The 20613-nt window shown below is 34.2% G+C and overlaps 2 protein-coding genes across 2 annotated transcripts; both read left to right on the top strand.

Annotated features, from left to right (window-relative positions):
* The first annotated feature begins 7568 nt into the window (after nucleotides 1–7568).
* LOC136274869 (E3 ubiquitin-protein ligase TRIM71-like) lies at nucleotides 7569–10399 on the top strand. Its single transcript, XM_066082640.1, has 2 exons — nucleotides 7569–7620; nucleotides 8045–10399. The coding sequence occupies exon 2, from the start codon at nucleotides 8047–8049 to the stop codon at nucleotides 9727–9729; it is 1683 nt and encodes a 560-aa protein (XP_065938712.1). The 5' UTR covers nucleotides 7569–7620; nucleotides 8045–8046; the 3' UTR covers nucleotides 9730–10399.
* A 4795-nt stretch (nucleotides 10400–15194) lies between these two features.
* Nucleotides 15195–17302, top strand: LOC136274347 (E3 ubiquitin-protein ligase TRIM45-like). Its single transcript, XM_066080901.1, has 2 exons — nucleotides 15195–15326; nucleotides 15704–17302. The coding sequence occupies exon 2, from the start codon at nucleotides 15706–15708 to the stop codon at nucleotides 16984–16986; it is 1281 nt and encodes a 426-aa protein (XP_065936973.1). The 5' UTR covers nucleotides 15195–15326; nucleotides 15704–15705; the 3' UTR covers nucleotides 16987–17302.
* Nucleotides 17303–20613: the final 3311 nt, after the last annotated feature.

The raw sequence follows: 20613 nt of genomic DNA, 5'->3' as shown, positions 1-20613 counted from the left end.
CTGATTAAAGATACAACGGTTCAATTAAGTTTACGTCCCGGAAATAAAGGATTCTGAACATTTTAATAGTACAGTATGCTCATTTGTTCGAGATTAATAATTATTGTAATATGCTTTAGAAATGTGTTTTGTTATCCATTATGGATTTCTAATTCTTTTTTCTAAAAAAATAAGACAATAAGATCAAAAACAAGATATCTATAATTACTTGTATAATATACAAGTTATGAGCAAGTTACAGAGCTAACAATTCTTTGCTATGTAAACAAAGCTTATGTTTACATTTTGAGTGTTGAAGTGAGAATTCCAGTTTTAGACCTAAAATGGATGTGTTAAGCGTTAAGGAATGTTTATTTATGCTTAAAATGAATAAGAAGATAGATAAATTAACTTGAAAAAGATCTTTTACTGGTATTTTGTAAATTATCTATGTAAACCAAAACAGGGTACGAGCCTTGTTTACATGACAATGAATTGTGAGCCCTGTATCTTGCTTATAACTCTACGACTAACTTTCAAATTTCATTTGATAATTAGAAATGCATTGCTTAAAGTAAATCCACCCTCCTGCGACGTCATACATTTTACATAAACCATAAAGTCATTAAAATTCTTGTAAGTAGATTTGTAATTTCTATGTTATGATAGGTGCACATCAAAAACTCAAATCATTGTTTACTTGGAGATATTTAATAAGCGTTTTTCATCCTTATATTCGACATAATTTAATAATGACAAAGGGAAATAACTCTTTTGTACTTTTCTCAAAGTGTTATATCTAAATACTATAGTTTTTCTAATGTAAACAATTTTTTTTTATTTTTTTTAATTAATTTTAGTTTTCTGGCAAACAAAGCAATAAAATTTAAATAGACAAACAAGTATCCATCCACTTATATTTAATTTTTAAACAAAAAAAGTGTGATTTTCAGATGATAATTTCAGCCTTTGGTGTTTATTACCTTACATCTTAAATAATATGGATACATATATATTTTATTTATTTTTTGATGAAATTCAAGTCCAATTAGGTAAAAAAAAATTAAGTTTTTAACTTTGAACCCATGATTTTATAGGTACGGAGTTACCTTAAGCATTGCAAAAAACCAAAAAAAACAAAACAAAACAGAAAACTTAAATTTGACCAAAATCTTGACCATGTCCCTTTAAACAACGATCGCGAGCAAACAGTCATGAAATAATTTCAATGCCCACATGTCGCAATTCCGAAGTACAGTCAGTTCGAGCTCTCAAAACAAAGTCTGCTCATAACAGGTTACATGATTAGAAGTCCATTTGAAATAATTATCCATTCAGATCGTACGGTTTGGTAACATCATTGTGCCCGCTTTAGACAATATTGCATTTATGTGGTTTGTAAAAAAGTGAAATAAACACATTGATATAGGCACAATAATGATAATTATAACGGTAAAAAACAGTGATATCTATAAAAAGGTAAACAGATAAATCAGTGACATGCTATTTCCACGGTCAATATATTTAACACCTACTGACTAACTGCCACACAGGTGCTCTACCCTCGGGTCGTACAGTCTTCAGTTTAACATGATTAGATGGTAGTCTCGGTAGACAAATATTAAACTTACCTTGAAATTGCGTTAAAATGTACATTATTTTTATTTTGAGGCGCATATTCTGAAATACATCATTTTGAGCATCTTTTCTTCTTTATTGCTTTTAAAAATGTTTCTCCTTTTAAAGATATTAATCACGAGAATTTTAAACTTTAATCCCGTCTTAACCTCTTGTTACGTAACATACGAGACATGTTTTTAATGTTCCATTACTTCTATACGATAGAGGTAAAAACTTAGACATCAGTGTCAGGATTCCATTTATGACAGGTAAATATCTAGATATCGGTATCACGATTCTATATATGACAGGTGAATGTTTAAATATCAGTGTCATGACAAACCTACACGTATTTTAAAATTCACGATCTAAGGAACTTACTTTTTCCTTGTTGAATCCTTTTTTGATTCCAGCATCTAACCGATAGCGTGTCGTTCTGTGGAGCTGTTTGTCAGACACGCCAGCCTGATCCGGCCCTTAGGGAGGGAGGGAAGATGAGACTGGCTGCTGACTTCGCACAGATGGAGTTAGCCATCTCTCCCTTCTGTAGAAAAGTGTCTGATCTCGGCAACCATTATAAGCTTCTCAGGGCATTTAGGTATGAATACTTTTACATTGCTCTGGTAGTTTTTGAATGTGTAGTCTTAGAATGTAAATGGAGTCAAATTACTATTTTGGGGGGATTTTTTAAACCACCAAATTTTTATCAAAGTTAATTGATCTCAGTTCTTGTTTTTCATAAACTTTGATATACACCGACTGTTGTTTCAGAAGCTTATTAAGATGTATTATCAGTATTTGCTTTTTCACAAACTGAAAAAAATCACACTCATGGTCTTATCTATTCAATAAATTGTTTGATCATTCCCTTTTCCTTCTCCAGACCACTGCTGTTCCAGAACGCTGAGCATATCAGTAAAGGTTGCACAACACTATTAATTTTTACTATGTATTCTTACCAAAATTACGCAACTTTAGATACGGGTAGCAAGTTTAAAACAAACTTCTGGGTAAATTCCTTTTTACAACTTTTAAAACAATTGTTCCTAACCAATTTAGTAGCAAAAAATACACAGCCATCCACAAAGGCATGAGAGTTTGTTTACATCAAAGTTACACATGTGCTTGAAAATCATGTCCGAGCCCTTTCACACCCCTGCCTAAACAACTGGCATCAAAAATTCAAGTGACCTCGTATTTTTACAAAGGTGGGAAAATCAGGCATTTTACATGTTGTTTTTTATCTCATAAAAACGTACAGTCCCTGGCGCCGGCGGAAAACTCCTAAAAACGAAGGGGAATTCGGGAATTATTTTCACTCAGCCATGTTTTGACGTGAACCTTCGAAAAAATAGTGTTGTGATACCTGCAAGTAATCTATTATTTTACACTCGCAAAAATAAAATCTGAAAACACAAAAACATTTATTGTGGAACACATGTGGAAAGTTTTACTGAATTCTGTAGCTATATCAAAAAGTTATGAGCGATTATTAAAACCATGGTGCTCGCGGTGGCCTCTGATTTATGAAAATATGTTAAAAGTTATACTGTATGTAATTTCACGGCGTGTTAATTTTGAATGATTTTCTTGGTTCTAATTTGTGCAAATATGCATGTCTATTCACAAGACAATGCAAACTTGTTTATATCATGACGACCCGAGAATATATACATGTACAAGTTTAGCCGAACCCTGCCTTTGGGGGGAGGGGTTGAAAAACTGCCGTTATATTATTCAATTTTAAAGAATTGGAGTGCATTTTCATATAAATTAGCATTGTCAGGTTCTAATAAAACTAATGCGGGTGTTGAATCATAGCTAAATTCATATTTTACTTTAATATTGGCGTTTTATGGGCTTAATTTTATAGATTCTGTATACCATACAAGCGTCTAAATAACTCATTTAACACAAAATTCGTATTACATAAAAGCTTTTTTGGTTTACGACGATAAAACCAACTTTCTGGATAAGCTGCTGTATAATTTTGGGGCAGTTTGGACGGTCCGATACACTATAATCGGGTCGCTGTTTGATGTTCTACGAAATTTCAGAGGAAATCTGGGCTAATTTTGTATGCGCCATTGACAGCAAAATAAGAGAGGTGCCGGCCACAAAGGCTCATTGTTGGTGATTTCTAATCTACACACATCGATAGAACGCCAAAAAACTCTACTTTATGACTTAAAACACATCATAACAATTTTCCTTCAGGTTGCACAACACTATTAATTTTTACTATGTATTCTTACCAAAATTACGCAACTTTAGATACGGGTAGCAAGTTTAAAACAAACTTCTGGGTAAATTCCTCTTTACAACTTTTAAAACAATTGTTCCTAACCAATTTAGTAGCAAAAAATACACAGCCATCCACAAAGGCACGAGAGTTTGTTTACATCAAAGTTACACATGTGCTTGAAAATCATGTCCGAGCCCTTTCACACCCCTGCCTAAACAACTGGCATCAAAAATTCAAGTGACCTCGTATTTTTACAAAGGTGGGAAAATCAGGCATTTTACATGTTGTTTTTTATCTCATAAAAACGTACAGTCCCTGGCGCCGGCGGAAAACTCCTAAAAACGAAGGGGAATTCGGGAATTATTTTCACTCAGCCATGTTTTGACGTGAACCTTCGAAAAAATAGTGTTGTGATACCTGCATAAAAGCCAGGCCATTGGTGACATCATTCCACACAGTATCATTCTTCACTTCTTGTTTGCGAGAGCTCCACAGGAAATGAAGTCTCCCCACCAGGTATCACTGATTTGATGTATAAACAGAAAGCATAGGGGCTATATTGATATCATTAATTATTCATCTATTTTTATGGTTACACATTGAATAATTTCATATGATATGAATAAGCACATTGTACTTTTAGTATTGTATTGATGCCTTGATTTGGATTTTGCATTGATTTTAAGTTTTATAATTAAACAGAAATTTGACATTATGCCATTCAAACATTACGATGGGCTTTTGTTTTCAGTCAGCTGATTGGTCAATCAGTAGATACTCCCAGTGGTTAGAGGACCACCCCTCAGAAAAAGACAGACTCACCCTGATCAAGTAAGTACAACTCTCTAGGTCTAGAAAAAAGTTTGTTGCCTGGGTTCTAAATATGATGACAATTCTCAACTCGTCTGAAGTATCCCTTTAATTTACACAACATAAGAGAGAGAGAGAGAGAGAGAGAGAGAGAGAGAGAGAGAGAGAGAGAGAGAGAGAGAGAGAGAGAGAGAGAGAGAGAGAGAGAGTTTATTTTAACTCTTTTTTCAAAAACATTCAAGAGAGAGAGAGAGAGAGAGAGAGAGAGAGAGACAGAGAGAGTTTATTTTAACTTTTTTTTCAAAAATTTCACTTTAAGCACTATTTTACAAATACTTAGTTTAATCTGTTAGAAAATGCAAAAGATATAGAAAGCTAGAAAGATATTTATGGAATTTTATTCAGAACACATTACAAAGAAATTTTATCAACATTAATTAATACAAACAGTCAATACTTTCAGTACTTTGATTACATATTTAAATACATGTAGGCCTACATGATATTGTATAAAATATTTACATTTCCAGTACTAAGTTAGTATGAAATTATAGAATTCTTTCAAACAATACTTTCAGAACTTTGATTAAATGCGCAACAATCGATCTGCTCTGTTTTCAGGGGTGCGTTGGAGGGATATGTGAATCAGATGAAGTCTCGACAGGCCCGAGAGTTTGCTGAGATTTATCCAATCATGTTGGATCTATTACAGAAAGGACTGCAGACCTGCTCATGACATATTTATTGCTAGAGCTAGTGTTCAACATTGGTTCTACTATGTATATTATAATCATTTTTATTTAATGAATGAAATAAAAAAAATAACAACTGGCTATGGTTTAGTGTTTACTGTTAGATTTTATCAAGTATGTGAAGAGCTGCCAGTGGGCCATTTATTTGTTTTCCTAATAATATTGAAAAGCATTTAAAGTCACATTTTTTACAAATTGAAAATTTTTAAACGGTCGTCACATTTTCATCAAAGTGAAATTTCATCTATATTAATGTCTCAAGGTGCCCCATACCAGCTGAATAAATCGAGATGTAAATTTACACGCATGTCATTGAACAAAGAGGAGACGCTACTGTATTATCAATGAAAAATACGGTGGGAAATCTAAGTTTGTGGCCTGTACAGTTTTTGAAATATTTCATTGTATAAACTCTTGACCCATCTTCATATCCTTTCTATAACAGTATACTACACATGTACTCACTCTCACTACTAAGGTGACCTTTTGCAATTGGTCTTCGTCCTGCGTCGTGCTGTGTGCATTGGTGTGCGTCGTCCGTTGACAATTTTATACTCTGTCCCGGGTTTTTGCTTCCACCATGACTATACATTTTTAACTTCTTGAAACTACAAGGCCAATTATTACCATTTTTGGCGTGAAACATCTCTTGGTAAGAGAAGTGAAAATTGTGATATTAATAACTATCATTCGAAGGGCGCCACGGGATGGGGTAAAATATGCCCCCCCCCCCCGCAATTTTTTTTTCAAAAACTTCTACTCTACTCCAATACATGTGAGCAGAAAACTAAATGCATGGTTATGATGTCCATGAAGCCCTTTACCGAAATTGTGAAGTCAATGGCCTCGAGGTCAGGGGTTTAGTTCAATAATAGCCAGCGAGCGAGGCAAGCTCTAAGAACTAGTGTGCGCGGGAAGCAGTGCACTGTGACGTCATCCATGACTTAGTTCGTCTTTGTTTACATTTCTCGACTCAATACGAAGGCATGGAAGCATGTAACAAATCTTTTGAGTCTCGCCAAAGCATATGCGGTACTCAAAACGTGTCTTCAAACTTTAAGTCACCGTAAAGTACGAGTTAAAAGTCGGCCATTTTTGGCACAGCACCACGGGTGAAAACATTAGATAGCATTATGGGACGTAGACAAAAAAAAATTGTTTGATGAACTGTATTCCCGCGCACACTGGTTCTTAGAGCTCGCTTCGCTCGCCGGCATGTATTTTATGAATTCAAGGTGGGGTGGGGGTGAAACATATGGTCATTAATTATTGTGTCGCTTGGGTAACCTAATAATGTACATGTACTCACTTGGGGAACATATTTATTCACATGTATATTGCTATTGGATGTCTGTGGTCTGTTAAATTTAGAGCAATATGAGCTGCATTTTCATGCTGATTTTTTGTTACAAAATTACAAAATAACATGTTTTTTTTTTAATTTTCTGTCAGCCATATTTTCGTGGGGCAAGCCTCTAAGAAGCCTTAATTTAAGCAATATTGAATTATTGTCGTCCTGTACAAAAATTGATCTGCTATATATTTCTTAAAAGAGAAATCTTTATTCTCAGACTGACAAAAATTAAGGAATTTTTCAAATCTTAATTATCATAAAAGTTTAAGTTATATGCAAAATTATCAAACTAGCAGCAACCTAAAATACTAAAATACAGCTTTTATTGCTTTAACATCCCATGCAGTGTATGCTTAAAACATTTAACTGCTTGTTGTGTGGATTAATTAATAATGAACATATGTATGAAAGGCCTGCAGGTCTCTTTTTCAAAAAAAAAGTTTATAATTCTTTGGCCCCATGAGCTGGTGTATAGATAATCCTCGATTACTTTGACTCTTCCCCCTCCCTTACAAACATCAAACAATAAAATTAGGGGAAGCGCAACAGTCGGAGGGGTCTGGTTAGGGTTTACCCAGGTTTTAAAATGAAACTTAAAATACATAGGACTCCCTTGCATGTCCATCTAAGGGCTATGGTACTCAGTTGACCGTCAAGGCCTGTAGACCACTTGCTTTTATTTATTTGGAACCGGGTATTAGATATACATATTTTTTTTTAAATGTACAATTTCTTTCTGATCGGCGACTAATTCCTAAATCCGCCACTGTTCTCAGGTGTTGTTAATCACGTGTTACAGGGAAACAGACCAGGAAGAAAAATAACCACAACAATTTTTAGACTCGCCATGTTGGATTAGGGTTGGTATATTTGTTATATTACGAAAACAGAAACTATTTAGGCAAGCATGAAAATGTAAGCCACACTGTATGAATGAATTTCTCCCGATATAACAAGTGAAAGGTTTTAACGTTTATTTTCGATTTCCTTTTTACAATACTATAATTATGAATGGTAAAGGTAGGTCACATGGTAGATGTGTCAAAATATAAGTAGTTTTGTTTTGATCGGCCGAATTTAGGCCTATATTTTTGTATCATATATGTATCTAGTTCACAGATCAACTAACAATTACTTCATAAACTACTGTGTTGTCACCATCAATACACACCTGCAGGTACACTTTTTAATGCATTGAACAATAACACGAATTAAGCATTGATTTTAATGTGTAAGTTAATCAAATTATTCTAAATGAAATTTATATTTTGTGTTCTTTTTCAGGAATGTCTACAGTTAATGTGACCATGGACGAGAGTTGGGCCCAAGATGTGTTACGGTGTCAACTCTGTGAGACCCCAGTCCCCCCTTTGCATTGTGACATTTGTCACATTCATCTGTGTAAAGCCTGTGTCGGGGAACATCTCTTAGATCTATCCAAAGAACACAAAGTGGTGCCATTTGAAAAAAGGGGATCCGCTCCAAAATGCTCAAAACATTCTACAAAACTATGCGAACTACATTGTGAACAATGTAACATTCCAATATGTACACTCTGTGTTTCGACTGGTGAACATTTAGGACACAAACTAGTTGATTTTACTCTGAAAAGTCTAGAAACCAAGAAAGAAATTTTAAAGGAAGATTTAAAAGAACTAGAGAAATTCATTTATCCAAAATACACTGAAATTGCATTCATCATTCCAATTCAGAAAGCTGAGTTGAATGAAAATTCCAAGAAGTTGACAACAGCTATTGGCAAACTTGGGGAAGACCTACATAGAGAAATTGACGCCATTATCCAGCAACTGAAATCAGATCTGAATGAAATGGACTCCAAACACCTGGCATCCTTAACAAAGCAGGAAGAAGAAATCAAACGGACCACTTCTGAAATCACAAAGAGCATTGCTGAACTGAAAAGGTTACTAGACTCCAATAATGTCACCCTTGTCTCTGACTACAAGTCCAGGAATGCCGAATTCAGAAGGTTGCCTCCTAAACTCACAGTGTCCTTTCCAAGCTTTACCCCTCAGAAGATCAACAAAGAACAGCTTTATCAACAGTTTGGTTCTCTATCAGCGTCATCTATCAAAACAGAAGAACATGGCTACACCATGGAATCTCCCGGTGCTGTGTCCTCTCCCCCGGACAGACCGCTCATTGGTGTACCACGAATCATTACAGATATAAAGACCGAGTGTAAAGGATTACGCTGCGTGTCTTGTCTGAATGATGAAGATATATGGACTCGTGATGATCACAACATAATGAGACTCTACAACCTCCAGGGGGAACTAGTAAAGTCAATCAAAGCCAAATCAAGAAACAGTCCACGGGACATAGCAGTGACGAGGAGTGGGGATCTAGTTTATACGGATGAAAGGGATAAAAGTGTGAATATAGTGAAGAATTCACAGATACAGACATTGATCAGACTTCAAAAATGGATGCCTCTCTACATTTGCACTTCCTCCATAGGTGACCTTCTGGTCATCATGGGCAGTGTAGGTTATGGACCAATAAAGATTACGCGTTATTCTGGCACCACAGAAAAACAAACCATTCAGTATGATGACAAAGGACAACCTCTATACTCAAGTGGTTTCTTGAAATACATAAGTGAGAACAGGAACCTAGATATCTGTGTGTCAGATTATGGAGCCCATGCAGTAGTGGTGGTCAATCAGGCCGGGAAACTCCGGTTTACCTACACTGGTCCTCCTTCTACTACCGAGGGATCGTTTTATCCGTGCGGCATCACAACAGACAGCCAGGGTCGGATCCTGACAGCAGACATTAACAACCACCGTATCCACATCCTGGATCAGGACGGACAGTTCCTCCGCTACATTGACAACTGTCAATTACAGGATCCATGGGGTGTATGTGTGGATACCGAAGACAACCTCTTTGTGGCTGATGGTACAGATAAAGTGAAGAAAATTCAATATTGCATGAATGTGTAAATGAACTGTGTGTATATATACATGTATACATGTATCAAGACTATAGTCTGTCCCAAGTTATTGCTTCCATCAATTTTTGATGATTTTTAATAAAGACACACATACCTGTGAAAGAAATACAATTGACATCAATGAAAGGGAATATATCCAAGATATCTTCATTTAACAATTATCCCTTTTCACTCATAAAATTTCACAGGAACGAAAACAATTTTATTACGACGATTTATAATGGGAAATGTTTACATCTTTTCTCCATTTGGAATAAATCGCGCAATTTTTTAACATTATTATCCGGGCTTATTAATGGCTGATTCAATGCAAAATCTCCGTAGGCTTTCAATTTTGGGATGTATATTGCAACCTCAAGCGGTATAAGGGGCGTTTCAAAACATATAATCTGGTCATTTTTAATATTAGTTGATGAACGTAGTTTGAGCACAATGGTATTTACTTTTATTGAAATATCAAGGAAAAAGTGGTGGAAGCAAAAACTCGGGACAGAGTATAGATAATATATCGCGCAAGCGCAGGAATTTACACTTTCCTCATTAATATGATATGAACCCATATTTCTTTTTGTTCATTGTTTTATATAATGTGTCCGATTTTTTTTTATTGCCTTCTTAACCCTTTAAAAAAAAAGTAAAATCAATCTGCATGGCTGGGTGTTTAGTTAGAACCGAATAGGTGCGAAAAATCTAAACTGAAATTGACGTTTTTACATGTACGTAGCCTTATTTCTTATTGTTGCAGGATTGACATTTTTTTTAATTTCATTTTAATATTTCAAACCAGTGAGTAGGCATTTAGTGCGCCGTATCTCTAAATTTTGTTCTGTTGGTCAAATTACATTATAATTTTTATCACTGTCCCAAAGAAGAATTTTAGAAAAATAGTGTTTTAAAAAAAATGGGTTGTGGGGGTCACCCCGAGCCCCTACTTTTCAACTCCCCGTTTTATTCATAACACAATTTGTTCATTGTTTACAGAATAATGTCCAAGGTTAATACCTGTCGTGGTATAAAATGTATGAATTTAAAAATGCGTTAGTTTAGACATATTGTTTTGCATATTTTAAACCAAAGTTGTCAAATCCAAAGTATCTACCCGATGATTAACTCGCCCAACACTTCCCCTATGACGTTTATTATGGTCTGTCCGAAGATATTTTTGCCGCATATTTTCTTAATTTATTCGATATTTATAAATACCTCTTGATTCAGACGATGTTCATTCAATAGCATGAAAAGATCCAAAGATTTCCCTTTTGAAACGCCCCCTCTAGCTTGACAGGTTTCAATACACTTTAAATAGAAAGTCTACGGGGATTTGGAAAGTTCTAATACATTTTTTCACCAGAAATCGTGCTCGTGCTTCACAAGCGTTTTATCCATCAAAAATAAAATTGCACATTCAAGAAACGAATTTGCTCATTTTATTTGTTTGACATTTGTCAAATCTTAACTTCTATGTATACTCTAAATAAGTAACCAGTAAATATATTCGTTCTTTACGTAATCATTCAACATTATTTCATTGCAGTCTACATTTTCATTCAAACTACATGTACCCCTGACTTTGATCTGCCAAAGTGTGTCTACCACCTTACTCTCATTCTCGCTATTTCGGTCTGGTTTATCGAAAATGAAAGTAGGTTTTGATTAATTTATCAATAATTAACTATCAGTTAAAATTCAGTTATAGCTTACAGACATCCTCTAATACGTGTTGAAATACCAGAGATATAAGCAATTACTCTGGTGTAGTCATTTTGTAGTTTATTTGCAGAAAGCCTTAATTTATAAGAATAGATATGAACAGTCATAATATTAATAAATTGAATGTATAAACTTATTATGCAAAAATATGTTACATAAACTTATTATACAAAAATATGTGTACCTAAACTGTGTATATAATGTATTAATAATTGTTGATATTTATGTTTCATGTAAAGAGTTTAGTCTATGTCCAGATGTGTACAAAACTATATTTATTTCATATGACATTTTGACTGTGTTTAGATGTTATTTATACTGTTGAGTGATGCATAAATTGAACAGATTGTGCTTGATAAAACTTCTGATCAGCCATCCATAGTTTTTTTTGACGTTCATGTATTTTCTCAATAAATAAACATCACTTGTTTATTGTTCGAATGATGTACGTAATTCTATAACAACAAAATAGATAAAGCTGAAACATTTGGAAAAGTTATCTAGATAAATGATTAATGTTTAGTTTTGTTTAAATTGCAGTTCTATGAGAGATCGGTAAACCTTTGAACATCACTAATAATAGCTTTTCAAAAAGCTTGCCTGACTAAACAAAATTATTCAATGGAAGCAAGCATGTATCAATTAGGCTATATCTTATTAGAGATGAGTGTTAATTTTCGCTGCTGATCATAAATTCAAATTCAACGGAATGTGCAGATTTTAAGATGTTTGAGTCTTTTCTTCGATCCAGTGCATAAACATGCACATCACTTGAAAGTAAATTATTTCATTAATTCAAACTATTTTAAGAATGTACATATATTAAATAATTGAATGTAAGCTTGAAAGCGGAAGATAAAACTGTCAATTAAAAAAAAAAATTGTATTTGTTATATTAAAATGCAAATCAACTGAAAGTATTTCTAACCATGGGTAATAGGAAAGGATATTCAAGCGCATAGCATTGTTTTTGAAAGTGTGTGGGGGCAGCGTCATCAAAAACATCTTGACAAGCAATCCGAAAAATGGGTGAATTCTCAAAATCATGAAAGGAAGTCGTAATTGTAACTTCAATTTAATTCCATTTGAATTCCCCATTTTCAGTTTCATTTATTATGTGCTCCGACCAATCTGAATAAAATCAGCCGCTCTGGTACGTACGCCACCGCTCTCGAAAGCGGTTGCTTACAGAATGGCTGATTTTAACCAAATTGTGCTCCGACAAAAGTAGAGGAGGGGGCCAAATCCGTTATATTTCCATTTGTTATAAATAAAGTTAGGAAAAGTGTCTGATGCAAAATAAGTTGGAGGAGGCAGCCCCTCCCGATAATGCGTGTCTGTGTTGTGTACACACGGTGTCCTCTGGATTATTTAATTTGGCTCGTCCACTAATCGGCGCGCAAAAACTAAGAATTTGACATATTATGGCGCGACGGCCTGCTTTACCATTCACGCAAGGGCTGAGATCTCGATCCGATGGTTTGAATGAACACATTTATTTGCCTAGTACATTCATGGGGAGGGGGTCAAATGAATTACTACATATATTATACTTTGGATTTTTTTTGGGGGGAAAAAAACTTTCGAGTTAATACACACACTTGACTTGTTAAATATACATTAGAAAGACACACAAGCTATGTACGCTTTTCAATATGAATGAAATCGCCCAATTGATCGAAAACCGGGTCACAATCTGCTTCGGCGATTTAGTTCCTCGTGTAAATATTCCAGCTGTATAAATATATATTTGTTTTAATCCAAACTAATGATTCTTTGGTAATGATAGTGACCCAACACCAACGTTTACTTACATTGTACCGTAATAGACAATATGTAACAACTTGTTGCGGTAAACCCCCCCCCCCATTTCCACCTTTCAAATATGGCTATAATCTATTTTTAAATCAGGATTACACATGTGCATGGCGAACAACCCTTTTACTTGAAAACTCTTGCTCACTATTGCTTATTACATCCTATATAACATTCTCATCAATTGTGAATGTAAATAAATTTAACTTGCATCGGTTAATATTTTTATGAAAAATCTTGATATTGCTTTCTCCCACTGTCTGCACTGTTTCGGAGAAGGCAACTTTCAAACCTTAGATATGCCTGACGTCATGACGTCAGGCAAATATATTAAAAGTTGACAAAATCAGAGAAAAAGCTAACTCTTGACGGTAACCTGATAAAGAGATTCCAGTGAATTACTAGATCCCAAATGAATGAATCTGTTGAAAACAATTAATTTTTTTTTACAAAGTATAAAAAAATGTTTTGTAGCAAATCAGAATCAAGTGGTTTTTGGATAAATTTCTAAATTAAGCAAAAGAAATACACAAAACATTAACCTACAATTATCTAATTCATTTCATTAAAAAAAAACTAAAAAAGGGGAAAAATGTACAGTAAAACGCGTTTATAACGAACACGGACATAACGAATTTACGGATATAACAAAGTGTTTTGGTGCCCTGGCAAAGTTGTCAACAAATCTTTGATAAATACTACGGATATAACGAATTTTATTCACCTTGTGTTTCAAGCTAAGAAACCTTTAAGTCTGATAGTAGTTTTGATCGTATAATTTTATAAAGCTATAAACTCAATTCTAACAGCACAAGCTTAAGTCTCAATGTTTTAATGCGTGATTCAAAAATCATTACAGAGAGCACTACAGACCTCCTTGTGACATCTGTAGCAATAGGACTACTTTAAAACATTATTATACTTTGTAAATTAATTATAACCGTTTTTATTTAATTGATGAAAAAATATTACAGACTATGTCTAAGTGTTAACTATCTAATTGGACCATATGTGTGAAGAGCTGCCATGCACTGGGCCGTTTATATTTTTTCCCTATGATATTCAAAGCATTTAATTTATGGTCAAATTGTTTACAATTTGAAATTTTTTTATTGGTCGTCAAACGCTCGAATCTAAAACACAGCTAGATTAGCTCTACTGTATAGAAACAGTCAGGTTGAGATACCCATAGGAGACGATTTGGACTGGTTTTTTTAGCTAACATACTGATGTGCATTTACAATAATTTCGTTATTTTTTCCTTAATTTTTACGATCAATTTATTAGTTAGTTAAAAGAAAGATGTAAACATTCAAGCAATAAAATGCTTTCGTTGGTGATTCATATGGGATATGAAGGTGGCAACATTGCAGAAAAAATACATAATACGCGCCCCTGCAATGATTATGACTTATTAGGTTTGTTACTGAATGATTAAAGAAATATATCGGATTATACAGGTGGCGAGGCGAAGTATATTGCTGTTTGATACGTGTGGTCTATCAAAAAATTTAAATGCATTGTATACTTGTAGCATTTAAATTCATTTTGTGTGCATTAATAATGAACTTAAGTATTAAAATGGAACTGTTGTATTGATAATAGGAGATTACTCTGACTCTTTCCCACTCTTCCTTCCCCTTTGTTTTAATTACTAGCAAAAGTTAAATGTTTGCAAACATCAAACTATGAAAGTGGGGGGTAAATGTCAGAGGTATTCGGGTTATAGGGTGGAGATTCCAAAATGAAGCTTTACATACATGAGACTCATTGACGGCACATGTACTACGTAAGAAAATGACTAAGGCTTTAAATGCTATGATACTTGTACTCAGGTGACCATCAAGGTCTGTGGGCATTTTGTTTTTTGTGTCGTACTCTATATAAGATAAAAATATTTTATTCTGGGTTTTTTTCCAAAATGTACAAGTTCTTTCTGATCGGGACCTAATTTCTAAATTCGTCACTGTCAGGTGCTGCTAGTCACGTGATACAGGTAAACATGCAGACCAGGAAGAAAAATAGCCCCAACAATTTCTAGACTCGCCCTGTTGGATTAGGGTTGGTATATTTATGTTATTTTACGAAAACAGAAACACATTTAATCAAGCTTCAAAATGCGAGCTATGATTTAATTTCCCTCAATATAAAAAGTAAAAGGTTCTTTTTTTTTATCGTTTAATTTTCTTGTTTTACCAATACTATTGTACATTGTAAATGTAGGTCAGATGGAAGATAGGTGAAAATGTACTTTTGTTTTGATCGGTCGAGCGTAGGCCTAGCTATTTGTATTATATCAAGTTCATAGATTGTGGCCCTAATACACGCAGGTTCACTTATGATGCATTGAACATTCGCATAAATCAAACATTTGATTTTAATATGTTAGTAAATTAAGTTATTCTAAATTAATTTTAAAATTTGGTTTTTTTTTTCAGGAATGTCTACACTTAATATGACCATGGACGAGACTTGGGCGCAAGATGTGTTACGGTGTCATCTTTGTGACATCCCAGGCTCCCCTGTGTACTGTGACATTTGTCACATACATCTGTGTAAAGCCTGTGTCGGGGAACATATTTTTGATACATCCAAAGAACACAAAGTGGTGCCATTTGAAAAAAGGGGATCTACTCCAAAATGCTCAGAACATTCTGCAAAGCTTTGCGAACTACATTGTGAACAATGTAACATTCCAATATGTACACTCTGTGTTTCGACTGGTGAACATTTAGGACACAAACTAGTTGATTTTACTGTGAAAAGTCTAGAAACCAAGAAAGAAATATTAAAGAAAGATTTGAAAGAACTAGAGAAATTCATTTATCCAAAATACACTGAAATTGCATCCATTATTCCAATTCAGAAAGCTGATCTGACTGAAAACTCCAAGAAATTAACAACAGCTATTGACGAACACGGGGAAGACCTACATAGAGAAATTGACGCCATTATCCAGAAACTGAAATCAGATCTGAATGAATTGGACTCCAAACACCTGACAGCCTTAACAAAGCAGGAAGAAGAAATCAAACGCACCACTTCTGAAATCACAAAGAGCATTGCTGAGCTGAAGACGTTACTGGACTCCAATGATGTCAGCCTTGTCTCTGCCTACAAATCCAGGAATGATGAATTCAGAAGATTGCCTCCTAAACTCATAGTGTCCTTACCAAGTTTTACCCCTCATAGAATCAACAAAGAACAGCTTTATCAACAGTTTGGTTCTCTATCAGCATTATCTATCAAAACAGAAGAACATGGCTACATGGATTCTCCAGGTGCTGGGTCCTCTCCTCCGGACATACCGCTCATTGATGAACCACGGATCATCACAGAGATAAAAACCGATCGTAAAAAAATACTCTGCGTGTCTTGTCTGAGTGATGAAGATTTATGGACTTCTGGTGATGACAATATCATGAGACTTTTCAACCTTCGGGGAGAACTAGTGAAGTCCATCCAAACCAAGTCAGGGAACACTCCACGGGACATAGCGGTGACAAGGAGTGGGGATCTAGTTTTTACTGATTTCGAAGATGGAACTGTGAACATAGTGAAGAATACCCAGATACAGACAGTGGTCAGACTTCAGAAATGGCGGCCTCTATATATTTGTACCTCTTCCACTGGTGACCTTCTGGTCATCATGAGCAGTGATGGTGATGAACCAATAAAAGTTGTGCGTTTCTCTGGCTCCACAGAAAAACAACGTATTTAGTACGATGACAAAGGACAACCTCTCTATTCATCAGGTGGCTTGAAATACATAAGTGAGAACAGGAACCTTGATATCTGTGTGTCAGATTATGTAGCCCATGCAGTAGTTGTGGTCAATCAGGCCGGGAAACTCCGCTTTACCTACACTGGTCCTCCCTCTTCTAACGAGGGATCATTCTCTCCATACGGCATCACAACAGACAGCCATGGTCGGATCCTGACAGCAGACCGTACATATACCAACAACTACCGTATCCACATCCTAGATCAGGACGGACAGTTTCTCAACTACATTGACAACTGCGATTTAGGCTATCCATGGGGTTTATGTGTGGACACCAAAGACAACCTATTTGTGACTGGAGGAAGCACATATAGATTGAAGAAAATCCAATATTACATGTAAATAAACTGTGCATATGCTTAATATATAAACTTAAGATAATAATAGTCATGATATCATTGCTTTTTAAATGTATGAACTGGTATTATATAAAAACTATGTGTACATAAAATGTATAGATATGTCAAAGATTATGGATATATGTTTCGTGTAAACAATTTTAGTCTATTTTATGTAAACAAAGTATGTTTATTTCATGTGACATGTTGACCATGTTTAACTGCTATTTATACTGTTCAATGATGTATAAAATGAACATTTTGTGTTTAATAAAACTTGTGATGATACATTAGGAATTTTTTTTTATTTAAGTTCCTCCTTCACAAATGCTTTGCTTGAATAATGCTAGTGTAACAACAAAAACGATTTAGCTGAAAAATGTATGATAGTTCTAAGAGAAATAGGTTATTCTGTGGAGATCATTAAATATAAAGTTGACAAAATCAGAGAGAAAGCTTACTTTTAACGATAATCTGATAAAGAAATTCCCATGAAGTTTTAGATCCTCCACTTTCAATTTAAATTCAAATGAATTTTGTTCCGTTTGTTGAAAAATAATTTATTATTTAGAGAGCGTAAAATATGTTTTGTGGTAAATCAAATCAAAAAATCAATCAAAGAGACAAAAAACTAACCTAGCTTTATTTAATTCAGTTTATCACAAAGACACGCCCTCCCCAATACACCCCAAAATTGTAACCTGCGGCCTCATTAGTGTATAAAACTATATATGATTTGTCTTCTTTTATTGCAGCTACATGGCATCTTAATGCTTATGATCTACATTTCTCAACGATTAGAAATATACAAAATCAGTCTTAAAAACTATCAAAGCTATCTCTAATTTATCTATTACAAAACGACCCCCCCCCCAAAAAAAAAAAGGGAAAGCAGTCTTTTTATGGTACCGTAGATTAGGCTTCAAGAGAAATGTTATTGATATAGTTTTTATCCATTAGAAAATATAAACTCGATCCTAACACTATACTTATTTGATAATAGGATAGCAACTTAGAAGTTTACTGAGATACAGAATAAATTAATAGGAAAAAACAAAATTATAAAATTCATAGTATATGCTTCCAGTTATTGTAGAAATATTGAATCGTTCACATTTTTTTAATCACCGCTATAACAAAATCAATTACAAAACAGTGCGTTTAAACACTTATTAAAGCGAATTAACTATACACTGCTTGCCCAAATATAATACAGTTAAACATCGAAAGATAAATAATTTTTAAGAATCGGATTTCATAAAAAAAACTTCATTGAAAAAATATAACACTTAAATTTGTAGCTAAGTTCATGGCTATCGACAAGGTTGTAAAAGATGATGCCTGAAGGACAATCTGACATGTGATTTGTTGAAGGAGACACACTTCTAGTTTTACCTACAGTTAATGAATGCTTACGAACGATTACTCTAATGTTAAAATTAGATCATTAGGTCTAATACTTAACGTAAACGGTATATAAATAGCATATGTTTTCACAAGATACACGACTCTGGGAGGGAAGATTTGAAAACAAAAGTTAAGTATTTTACATTTTTTTAAGCGGAACATCGTCGGTAAGAAACGGCCAGTCTTACAATTGCCTACGGACCGTCGGCCAACCTGTAAACTTTTATTTTCATTGTTATATTATGAACAATAGATGTGATCTATCTTATGTTTGACTGAAGCGAGTTTCTAATGATATGACCGGATACGTACCCATAGGATTCAAATTGTTAAGCGGATGTCAGACTAAACACCCTTTGCCACTGTCGTGTATCCGCGCCGGTAGTGACATGTTTGGATAACGTGAAAATGGCGTATCTATTGCAAAAACAATGAGTGTTGTGTTCTTTTTTCTATCGACAATGAGGTAAATATCAATTAAAACATCGTAATAGTCGTTCATATTTTTTTTTCGCTTTTGCAGTTTAAAAAAGTGAGTGGTTTTTTTGTTCATCGAAAATAAAAACGACTTATTTGTAGGAATATCAATCGTTAACGTGTCATTTTAATGCTAAAACCAAGATCTTTTTCGAGATAACATAGATAATATAACACATACCAGAAATCTGAAGCAGCCAAAATTAATTTGAAAGATTACTCTAACCAAATGAAATCATTTCAATATATTTTTAATAGACTAATATGTATAAAAATAGCAGTAACTTTATGCACCTGCTGAAAAAAAGTACGGTTTGGATTAACGAATTATTCCGGTTTGGATGCTAAAATATAAATTGTGCAAATGGTACGGTTTGAACAATTTTAAGATAAAGCATTTTTGATATTTTAGACAAAAATGGAACAGTTTGCCTTTTATCGGTGTGCAACTGTGTGTCTGCTAAGTCATATTTACTCTGTTGTTAAAAATAGTTGGTCAAAAAGTGATGACGAGACCTGAGTAAACGTCGCCATTTTACATGTACTTTTACATGTTAATCATAATTCTCACCAGAAAACCAAAACGATAAATATGTATCTTTGTATATTACTGATGAAGAGGTTTTGTTGATTTTTTCAATTAACAAACTAAAATAACAAAATTTATTACACAATATACCGGTATTTTACATTGCTCTGATTTCATCCAGTGAATATTGCAATTCTGTTCATAATTTGGTACATGTAAAATAACACAATGAACATGTAAGTTAAAATCCATAACCAATATTTAGTTCTTTTGTACTGCAATGACAAAATTATGGAAGTTAATGCTTACGAAGAGGACATATGCACCTAAGTACATGCATGCGCAGAAAGTGAACGTATAATATAATTTACAACATCATAATTGAGCTCATTAAAAAGTAAAATGCTTTCTTTGGTGACTCATGCGGGAAATAAAGGTGGCGATACTGCAGAAAAATACACAACCCGCGTTAGGATTAAACATGAAAGTATAATAATAAAAATTTCATATTCAAAAATTTGCCAAAGCGCGGTTTTATGGCTGTTGCAAATCTAAAAAGTTGTTTGGAAACGTTTCAATTATTAATTTAAAAAATAAGACAAGTGTATATGATGTTTTGTTTATAAGATACTCTTTATTACATACATAGTAATAAATACATGTTTTTAGCATATGTGATAAATATGACATCACACAACTCGTATCGGCCTCCGTGGCTGATACAAGTTATCAGCCCTAGGGCTGATACGGATTCGTATCACACCCCATGAAGAACTCGTCTGCCTTTTTCGTGCTGGCATTTGTGCATTTTTA

The sequence above is a fragment of the Magallana gigas genome, chromosome 4, assembly GCF_963853765.1.
Source record: "Magallana gigas chromosome 4, xbMagGiga1.1, whole genome shotgun sequence".
Taxonomy (NCBI): domain Eukaryota; kingdom Metazoa; phylum Mollusca; class Bivalvia; order Ostreida; family Ostreidae; genus Magallana; species Magallana gigas.
This window is presented reverse-complemented; position numbering and strand designations above follow the sequence as displayed.

Excerpts from the sequence above, each read along its gene's own strand:
- LOC136274869 (XM_066082640.1), top strand. The coding sequence starts at position 8,047 with ATGTCTACAGTTAATGTGACCATGGACGAGAGTTGGGCCCAAGATGTG.
- LOC136274347 (XM_066080901.1), top strand. The coding sequence starts at position 15,706 with ATGTCTACACTTAATATGACCATGGACGAGACTTGGGCGCAAGATGTG.